Raw genomic sequence first — 10,508 nt, 5'->3', positions numbered from 1 at the left:
CCGAGCGGGGCAGCGCGGAGCAGCGCGGAACGGAGCGGGGGACACTGCGGAGGGCTCCGCTGCCGTCCTCTCAGCGCTGACGGGCGGCGCTCTAAGCCCTGGGCGCGCCGCGCAGTCCGGCTGGCAGCGAGATGGAGACCGAGGAAGGAGAGGACCGCACCCCGCTGCTGAAGGAGTCCGAGCCCGGCGCCGGTGAGAGCAGCGGGAGGCTGCGAGGGGGCTTCCGCCTGGCCGCGGTCCTGCCGGCCCCGGAGTCGTGCTGGGGGTGGCCGGGACGGGCTGCGGAGCTTCCCCGGCGCCGCGTTGCCATGGAGCAGCGATGCCCTGCAGCGGCGGGGTCCGGGGCCGCAGCGCCCGCGTCGGGGACCCGGGGGCCAGCCCCTCGCCTGCCGCTGCCGTGGGGGTAACTGCCGTGGGGCTGCTGAATGCCCTGGGGGTACCTGCCCTTGGCGGGGTGTCTGCTCAGGGAGGACAAGTGGGGAGCCCGGGTGACATGCTGGCGTGGCCGCTGTGTGGTGTGAGTGCCTGCTGGGCGCCCCGAGGTGAGGGCAGCCGTGCCTCCTAAGGGAGAACTGAAGCCAGACTCACTCCTGCCGGTGCAAGTGCAGAGGGCAACGAAAGTGGCAGAAGGCATGAAGGTAATTAATTATTGGAGAGGAGCATCGTTATGAGCTCAGAACTTAACGGCTGCACTGCTGAGACCTCCCCTGCAGGGCTGGGTGCAGCTCTGCAGCCCTCAGCACAGCAAGGACCTGGAGCTGATGGAGAGGCTCCAGAGGAGGCCAGGAGAATGCTCAGGGGCTTGGAGCAGCTCTGCTGCCAGGCCAGGCTGAGGGAGCTGGGGGTGTTGAGCCTGGAGAAGAGAAGGCTGCAGGCAGAGCTCAGAGCAGCCTGCCAGGACCTGAAGGGGCTGCAAGAAGGCTGCAGAGAGACTGTTGGCAAAGGCCTGCAGGGACAGCAGCAGGGCCAAGGGCTGCAAAGCAGAGCAGAGCAGCTTGAGCTTGGAGGTGAGGAAGAAGTTGTGCAGCAGGAGGGTGGTGGAAGCCTGGCAGAGGTTGCCCAGGGAGGTGGTTGAGGCTCCCTGCCTGGAGCTGTTGAAGGGGAGGCTGGAGAGGGCTGTGGGCAAGCTGCTGGAGTTGGGGCTGTCCCTGCTGAGTGCAGAGGGCTTGGGCTGGGTGACTTTCAAAGGTCCCTCCTGACCCAGGGCATCCTATGATTCTATTCTGTGGACAAGTTTAGGGCTTTGTGCTGTTTTGCCCTCCCAGAACACATCAAGCAGAATGTGAGGGTTTTGCATTCCTTCAGTATGCCCTGCAAAACATAAATGAAAATCCTCCACCTGACTTGGGCAAGCATCTCATGTGAGCACTTTGCTTTGCTACCAAATGCTGCAGCACAGAGGAACGTGCTCCAGAGCTGGGGCAGGAGCTCTGGGGACGTCCCTCTCCCCTAGCCCTGCCAGGTGGTGGGAGTGCAGCTGCCTCCAGAGGGGTCCTTGTGTGCCAGGAGCACTGCAGGGTGGGCAAGCTGGTTGAGACACAGTGAGCACCAAACAAATCATCAACCTGCAGCAGGAGGAGCCACCAGCAGTAGCACTTAGAAGTGCCAGGAAGGGAGAGATCCTGGCTCACCTGGGTGATGGTAGCAATAGGGTCTCAGGTTTGCACAAGACATCACTCCCCAGCAGTTCACCTCACCCAGCAGGATAAATACAGCAGAACTTCCTTTAGCCACCATGCATCTTGCAGCACAGACCTCTGCCTGAATGTGTGAACTGCAGGGGAGGAATCTTCCTCACAGCTGCAGTAGTCTAAAACATGGCCCTGCAATCAGAACTCTCTGTAGATGCAGGACCCAAGACTGCCAGTCAAGGTAAGACCTTGAACACCCTGGCCTTAAACTTCAGTGGGGTGTGAATGTCTGTGTCTCTGATGATGGCAGGCTCCTGGAGGGGTGGGGGACGGAAATGCATCTGGAACCTTCCCCAGTCCTCTGCTCCCTTAACCTGATCTAATATTCTGAGGCATTGCAAATGAGTTTAGTGGAAGGAGGCCAAGAGAGCCAAAGGCATCCTGGCTGGCATCAGCAATGCTGAGTCCAGCAGGAGCAGGGAGGGCTGTGAGGTGTCCCTGCCCATGGCAGGGGGGGTTGGAACTAGATGATCCTTGTGGTTCCTTCCAACCCTGACTGATTCTGATTGTCCCCTGGCACTCAGCTCTGGGCAGCCCACACCTGGAGGCTTGTGTCCAGCTCTGGGCAGCTCAATGCCAGAGAGCTGTGGAGGTGCTGGAGCCAGGGCAGAGCAGGGCAAGGAAGCTGGGAAGGGCCTGGAGAAGAAACCTGCTGGGGAGAGGCTGAAGGAGCTGGGGATGGTTAGTGGGAAAGAGAGGAGGCTGAGGGGAGAGCTCCTGGCTGCCTGCAGCTCCCTGCAAGGAGCTTGTGCAGAGGCTGCTGCTGCTCTCTTCTCCCAGGGCATTAGTGAGAGAAGAAGAGGGCAGAGCCTCAAGCTGCCCCTGGGGAGGTTGAGAGTGGAGCTTAGGCAGCAGAGTGGTCAGGGCTTGGGATGTGCTGGGCAGGGAGGTGGTGGAGTCCCCAGGGCTGGCTGTGTTTGAAGGTGCTTTGGCTGTGGGGCTTGGGGCTGTGGCTCAGGGCTGAGCCTTGCAGAGCAGGGTTGATGGTTGGGCCTGGGGACCCTGAGGCTCTCTCCCAGCCTGGCTGCTGCTGTGACCCTGTGAGATGATGGGAGCCATACACAGCAGCCAGCATTTCAGACTTGCAGGTCTACATGGTTTAGATTGGTTTATGCCAAACTCTTTGCAGCTTCCAACAAAAACCCACCCAAAAACCCCACCAGCCATTGGTGACCTTCAGTTCCTGCACATCTGTGCCATGGAGCTTGCTCTGCAGACCAGCTGTGCAGCAGCAAGAGGCTTCCAGAGGAGGAGTGGTGAATATTCTGTGGTGGATCTGCATTAATTAGTTCCTCTGGCAGCTTCCTGCTGGTTCTGTTTAGCTCCAGCAGATGCAGGCAGCAGAAAGCTTTCCCTGCAGGGATCATTCCTGGTTATGCAGGATGTGACTCCCTGTGTCCTGCTGAAGGCAAATTGCTCCTCAGCCAGCAGTGAAGGGACACTGGGGCTGCCGGACCAGTTTCTGTGCACTGAGCACTTCCTGCCCTTGCTGTGCCTCTTGCTTGTTAAAGTAAACAATGGAAATCCATCTTGGCTGCTCTTCAGCTCCTCCCAAACCAGAGCTGCCTTCTCCAAGTGCTGCTGGGGCAAGACTTGCAGCTGCCCCAGGTCTGGAAGGCATGCTGTGTGTTTGTGCAGCAGCCCTCACTTAGGGCTCCCCTGTGTCCTTGGAACAGCTTGGGCAGCCACAAGGAGCTCCACAGGGAGTTGCTCAGGGTTGGAGACTTAAAAGTAGGGAATGAAGGAGTCTTGGAAAGCTTGGGGAGGCTGAGAAGCCTGGGCAAGGGGGGAGGCTGGGAAGCCTGGGCAAGGGGGGAGGCTGAGCAGCCTGGGCAAGGGGGAGACTGAGAAGCAGGGAAATTTCTCCTACTGTAATGAAAGAGTCTTGCAGGAAGGCTCTGTTGGTGCCCCCAGTGCAAAAGACAAGACTGTAAAGTCTCATTCCTTCTTTGAGATGGAAGGCAACAGTCTTGAGCTTGCTTGTCCACCAGGCATGCTGCCTGCTGCTTACTGCACATCAGAGAGGATCCAGGCAGGAGACTTGCTGCAGTCCCAGGTGAATCACAGAACTGCCAGGGCTGGAAGGGAGCTCAAGGCTCAGCCAGCTCCAACCCCCCTGCCATGGGCAGGGACACCTCACACCACAGCAGGTTGCTCACAGCCACCTCCAGCCTGGCTGCAAACACCTCCAGGGATGAGGCTGCCACCACCTCCCTGGGCAGCCTGAAGCTCCAGGCAGTCACAGACACACTTGGTTCATTAATTTGAGTTGTGAAACAGCCACAGAGGAGATGAGGCCACTGCTGGCTCGTGGCTTCTGCAGGTCCAGGTCCCCCCCAGCCCTGCTGGAGCTTCAGACACCCAGGTTCTAAACTGCTCTGCTGGCACCATGGCTTCACACAGGAGGAAACTCCACCCCTAACTCTTTGTAGGTTCAGCAGATTCTTCAAGTGGTTCCTCAGCATTTCTGCTCAGTGGGTTCAGGAATCCTGGGGTGGGTTGAGATTACCTCCCAGCTCCTTGGAATTTACCCCCAGAGAAAATTACCACCCAAACAAACCCAACACCCTCCCAACACAGCCCCCAGGCTCAGAGCTGGGAAGCACAGCACTGAACGTTGTGTTCACAAGAGCTGAGCTGAAAGCCAGGAGTGTAAACCTCAAGGGATGTGTACACAATACAGCTGCAGATGCTGACAGTTCAGGGCAAGGAAAGCAAAACACCAGGATCCCCTTGGACAGAGCTACCCCCACCCTGGGCAGCCCAGAGGGCTGCTCACAGCCTCCTCCAAGCCCCTTCCAGCCGCCCCCAGAGGCACAATATTGAGCCAGCAGCAGGTCAGGAGAGAGAGAAGGGAGCAAGCCTGCAAAGCAGCAGAGAGAAGCAGCCCAAAGGAGCCAGAAGAGTTTGTGCAGCAAGCTGCATCCCAGCCAGCAAACCAAGGGAATGATGCAGACCCATCACAGGCTCTGCTCAGCTGCACCCTGGCGTAGGACAAGGAGCAGTGGATGGAAACTGCAGCACAGGAGGTTCCAGCTCAGCATCAGGAGGAACTTCTGCCCTGGGAGGCTCCCAGAGCCCTGGAGCAGGCTGCCCAGGGAGGTTGTGGAGTCTCCTGCTCTGGAGCCTTCCCAGCCCTGTCTGGATGTGTTCTGTGTGCCCTGTGCTGGGTTCTCTGCTCCTGCTCTGGCAGGGGGATGGACTGGGAGCTCTCCAGAGGTCCCTTCTAGCCCTGCTCTGGCAGGACTGGATGATCTCTTTGGGTCCCTTCCAGCCCCTGACATCCTCTGAGCCTGTGGTCATCTGCTTTATTCTTCAGCATCCAGTCCCCTACTTCATTTACCTTTTGACTCAAAGATGTCCAGAGAGCTCCTCTCTTGTTCCCAGGTGAGAGACCAGGCTGAAGCACCAGCCTCAGGCCCACTGCCAGCTCCTCAAGGGTCTGCAGAGCTGTGAGCTGTGTTTTGCACAGACTCAGCATCTCTTGCCCCTGGGGAGGTGCCAGCCAGGCTGCAGCTCAGGTCTGGACCTCCTGCTGCTGGGGGAACAGCCTCTGCCTGGTGCTGCTGTGGAAGGGAGCCCCTGGCTGTGTCACAGAGCCAAGCCCGATGTCTGGAGGGAGGCAGCTGACAGTCAGCTTAATGCCACAGTGCAGATTTTATCCTGACTCTGAGGCTCCTTTTCCTGTGTCAGCTTCACAGCTGGACAGCTGCAGATGGGGAATTGGGGAAGCTCTCTGCCTTGCCCCTCCCTTCCTGCTGGGTTTCACTCTTTGGCAGCAAGTGCATGTTCCTTTAGAACCCAACTGAGAGAAGCAGAACTTGTCCTAGAGAACAGCCTGGGACCTCCATGACTGTTCTTCAGCACTGCTTGAAGAGTCTCTGTGCCCTGGACCACTGCCAGTGCTGGGGCTGGGGGGGTTGGGGTTTGGCAGTGTGAAGTTGAGTTGGAAGAGACCTTCAAGATCATCAAGTCCAACCCATCATCCATCACCATCTAACCAACTAAACCACGGCACCAAGCACCCCATCAAGTCTCCTCCTGAACACCTCCAGTGACGGCGACTCCACCACCTCCCCAGGCAGCCCATTCCAATGGGCAATCACTCTCTCTGTGTAGAACTTCTTCCTCACCTCCAGCCTAAACCTCCCCTGGCACAGCTTGAGACTGTGTCCTCTTGTTCTGCTGCTGCCTGCCTGGGAGAAGAGACCAACCCCCACCTGGCTACAACCTCCCTGCAGGGAGTTGGAGAGAGCAATGAGGTCTCCCCTGAGCCTCCTGCTCTCCAGGCTAAGCAACCCCAGCTCCCTCAGCCTCTCCTCCCAGGGCTGTGCTCCAAACCCCTCACCAACTTTGTTGCTCTTCTCTGGACACCTTCCAGCAGCTCAACCTCCTTCCTGACCTGAGGAGCCCAGAACTGGACACAGGACTCAAGGTGCGGCCTAACCAGTGCAGTGTACAGGGGCAGAATGACCTCCCTGCTCCTGCTGGCCACACTCTTCCTGATGCAGGCCAGGATGCCATTGGCGCGCCTGGCTGCCTGGGCACACTGCAGGCTCATGTTCAGCCTACCATCGACCAGCACCCCCAGGTCCCTCTCCGCCTGGCTGCTCTCAGCCACTCTGTCCCCAGCCTGCAGCTCTGCCTGGGGTTGCTGTGGCCGAAGTGCAGCCCCTGGCACTTGGCTGTGTTCAGTCTCCTGCCCTTGGCCTGTGTGCAGCCTGCCCAGGTCCCGGCAGGGTCTGCTCCTGGGTGGCTGTGTCTGTGCCGGCACTAACAGCAGCCCCCTCTGCTCTCCTTCCAGGGCCTGCCTGCTGCTCCGCGCGCTACAGCCTGGCGCTGCTGGCCTGCCTGGGCTTCTTCCTGCTCTACGCCCTGCGCGTCAACCTCAGCGTGGCCCTGGTGGCCATGGTGGAGCCCGGCGGCGGCCCGGCCGGGAACGGCTCTGCCAGCGTCTGCCCCGAGCGCCCCGGCGGCGGGACCGCTCCTCGCAACGCCACGGTGAGCCCGCGGGGTGCCGCGGGGTGCCACGGCCCACGGGCTGCCCACGGGGTGCCACGGCCCACGGGCTGCCCACGGGCTGCCCACGGTGTGCCACAGCCCACGGGCTGCCCACAGTGTGCCACAGCCCACGGTGTGCCCACGGGCTGCCCACGGGCTGCCCACGGTGTGCCACGGCCCACGGGCTGCCCACGGTGTGCCACGGCCCACGGGCTGCCCACGGGCTGCCCACGGTGTGCCATGGCCCACGGTGTGCCCACGGGCTGCCCACGGTGTGCCATGGCCCACGGTGTGCCCACGGGCTGCCCACGGTGTGCCACAGCCCACGGTGTGCCCACGGGCTGCCCACAGTGCGCCACGGCCCACGGGCTGCCCACGGGCTGCCCACGGTGTGCCACGGCCCACGGGCTGCCCACGGGCTGCCCACGGTGTGCCATGGCCCACGGTGTGCCCACGGGCTGCTCACAGTGTGCCACAGCCCACGGGGTGCCCACAGTGCACCATGGCCCACAATGTGCCCACGGGCTGCCCACAGTGTGCCACGGCCCACGGGCTGCCCACGGGGTGCCACGGCCCACGGTGTGCCACAGCCCACGGTGTGCCCACGGGCTGCCCACAGTGTGCCACGGCCCACAGTGTGCCCACGGGCTGCCCACAGTGCGCCACGGCCCACAGGGTGCCCATGGTGCGCCACAGCCCACGGTGTGCCCACGGGCTGCCCACGGGGTGCCCACGGGGTGCCACAGCCCACGGGGTGCCACAGCCCACGGGGTGCCACAGCCCACGGGGTGCCCACGGGGTGCCACAGCCCACGGGGTGCCACAGCCCACGGGGTGCCCACAGTGCGCCACAGCCCACGGTGCGCCACAGCCCACGGGGTGCCCACGGGGTGCCACAGCCCACGGGGTGCCCACGGGGTGCCACAGCCCACGGTGCGCCACAGCCCATGGGGTGCCCACGGGGTGCCACAGCCCACGGGGTGCCCACGGTGCGCCACAGCCCACGGGGTGCCACAGCCCATGGTGTGCCCATGGGGTGCCACAGCCCACGGTGCGCCACAGCCCATGGTGTGCCCACGGGCTGCCCATGGTGTGCCCACAGGCTGCCCACGGTGTGCCACAGCCCACGGTGTGCCCACAGGCTGCCCACAATGTGCCCACGGTGTGCCCACGGTGCACCACAGCCCACAATGTGCCCATGGGCTGCCACAGCCCACAGTGCGCCACGGCCAGGCTCTACTGCTGCCAGCCAGGTGCCCTCCAGAGGCACCGAGGGCACAGCACCAGGAGTGGGACAGAGCCTGCAGGAGGGGCCCAGGAGTTGCATTTCCTTCCCCTGAGGCCTGCATCCCTACACCCCTGGCTGCACTTGCAGTCTTCTTCCCTCCCTCTGTCCTCCCAGGCAGGACACCCAGGCTCTGAGCTCTCCTGGCAGGGGAGGGAGGCTTGGTGTCAGCCTTGGCAATGCTGCCAATTAGACCTGGAGCTGCCCAGCTGGGGGCTGGAGCTGCCCAGCTGAATTTCAGCTGTGTCACAATGGTGTGCAGAGGCTTGGTGGGGAGGGGGCAATGAAGGCTTGTGTTGGTTAGCCTGGTTTAAAGGGAGCTTTCTGTGTGAAGCTTTGGCTTAAGAGGCTCTGTGTGAAGCTTTGGCTTAAGAGCCTCTGTGTCGAGCCCAGAGTGTGGCTTTTGCTGTATTCCATGTGCTTTGTGCCAGTTTGTGTGGTTGTGAAGAGCATTTCCTCTTCAGCTTTCCCTCCCATCTCATCCTCTGTGTGAGCAAGGAAAGGTGACAGAGGCAACAGAGCAAATCTGCCTGGCCCTGAACCAGCACAAAGCCTTTCCAGCAGAAGCCTGGGGGGGTGACTCATGCTCAGGTGGCAAGAGAGCAGGCTGCAAGCTTTGCCACATGGCCTTAGCACGGGGGATCTGCTGGGAAACCATAGCCTTAATTGAGCAGCTAAAGGGGCAGTGCTGTGGGGCAGTGCTGTGGTGCTGAGGGGCAGTGCTGTGGTGCTGAGGGGCAGTGCTGTGGTGCTCAGGGGCAGTGCTGTGTGCTCAGGGGCAGTGCTGAGCACAGTGCTGTGAGCTCAGGGGCAGTGCTGTGAGCTCAGGGGCAGTGCTGCTGCCCACATCCCTTCTGTGCTGCTCCTTACCAAGTAGCTGCTCTGGCCCTGTGGCTGTGCCATCACTCACTCTCTTGTGTGCCACTGAGCAGCTGCCACCCTGCTGCCCATGCTTGCCAGTTCTCCATAGAGCCGCACTGGCAGGGCAGTGCACTGCTCTTCCATTGCTCTTGGCCACAAGCAATGAGCCCCGGGGGCCAAGAAGGCCAAGGGCAGCCTGGGGTGGATCAGCAGGGCTGTGGTCAGGAGGTCAGAGAGGTTCTCCTGCCCCTCTGCTCTGCCCTGCTGAGGCCACAGCTGGAATCTTGTGCCCAGCTCTGGGCCCCTCAGGTCAGGAAGGAGCTCAGGGAAGTGCTGGAGAGAGTCCATGGCAGAGGCACAAAGATGCTGCAGGCAGTGGAAGCTCTTCCTTAGGAGCAGAGCCTGAGGGAGCTGAGGGCTCTGGAGCTTGGCTTGGAGGAGCCTGAGAGGTGAGCTCCTTGCTGGGGCTAAAGCTGTGCAGGGGCAGTGGCCAGAGGCTGGAGCCAGGCTCTGCTGGGGGCTGCCCAATGCCAGCACAAGGGGCAGTGGTGGAAGCTGAGGCAGAGGCAGTGCCATGGGAAGAGGAGGAAGAATTTGTTCCCTGGGAGGGTGAGAGAAGCCTGGCAGAGGCTGCCCAGGGGGGCTGTGGAGTCTCCCTGTGTGGAGCTCTTGCAAGGCCAGCTGGATGTGTTGCTGTGTGAGCTGCTCTGGGTGCCCCTGCTGGGGCAGGGGGCTTGGGCTGGCTGAGCTCTGCAGCTCCCTGCCAGCCCCTGGCACTCTGTGGCTCTGTGAGGAATCTTTCCCCTGACTTTCATCACTTCCTTCCCAGATTATGCCTCTTGTTCTTACATCCTTTATGCCTGGTTTCTATTAATCCTGACCATCCCACCCCATGGCTCCAGTGCTGGATGAGGACATGAAAACCACTCTCAGAAGAGAGCCAGCCTGCCAGCTTTGTGCACTGGGCTCTGCACAGAGCTGGTTTTACAGCTGCCATTTATGACTGGGCAGTGTGGCCACCTTCCTGCCTGCCTTCTGGCTGCCTCTGCAGAGGCCATTTATTATTGATTGGCAGCAAATCGGTACCTGAGAGCTTCATGGGAAGAAGCTTCTGTCTGCCCATCTCTGTGGGATGGCTGCTGCTGGGCTGCATGCTCATAGATTGGGCTGCTGGAAGTGATCCCAAGCTTCAGAATCACTTTGTTGGACAGCAGCTACTGGCTGACTCCATGGCTGCAGGCTCCTTATCTTGCTGCCTTTGCACTGCCTGCTGTGCCTGCTGAACTCCCCTTCCCCTCTCTTGTGCTTATCTCATTCTCCCTCCTGCCCTTGTGAATCCTCTCCTTGGCTGTTCTCTTTATATCCATTTAAGCCTCTGTCTCCTTGTTTGCTTTTACAGAATCACAGGATTAGAGTCAGCCAGCCCAAGCCCTCTGCACTCAGCAGGGACAGCCCCAGCCACATCCCCACATCCCTCTCCAGCCTCCCCTTCAACAGCTCCAGGCAGGGAGCCTCAACCACCTCCCTGGGCAACCTCTGCCAGGCTTCCACCACCCTCCTGCTGCACAACTTCTTCCTCACCTCCAAGCTCAAGCTGCTCTGCTCTGCTTTGCAGCCCTTGGCCCTGCTGCTGTCCCTGCAGGCCTTTGCCAACAGCCTCTCTGCAGCCTT

The 10,508-nt window shown here is 61.1% G+C and overlaps 1 protein-coding gene across 1 annotated transcript in view; it reads left to right on the top strand.

The window, feature by feature from the left end:
- The first annotated feature begins 1,817 nt into the window (after positions 1-1,817).
- The window catches only part of SLC17A5 (solute carrier family 17 member 5), a 36,058-nt gene continuing 27,367 nt past the window's right edge, over positions 1,818-10,508 (top strand). Inside the window, exons 1-2 of the mRNA XM_054162486.1 lie at positions 1,818-1,872; positions 6,496-6,692. Coding sequence (XP_054018461.1) covers positions 1,818-1,872; positions 6,496-6,692 — 252 coding nt within the window. The remainder of the gene's footprint in view (positions 1,873-6,495; positions 6,693-10,508) is intronic.

This window comes from Dryobates pubescens, chromosome 6 (genome assembly GCF_014839835.1).
Source record: "Dryobates pubescens isolate bDryPub1 chromosome 6, bDryPub1.pri, whole genome shotgun sequence".
Classification (NCBI taxonomy): domain Eukaryota; kingdom Metazoa; phylum Chordata; class Aves; order Piciformes; family Picidae; genus Dryobates; species Dryobates pubescens.
Note: the sequence above shows the minus strand (reverse complement) of the source record. Positions and strands in the feature narration are given on the sequence as shown.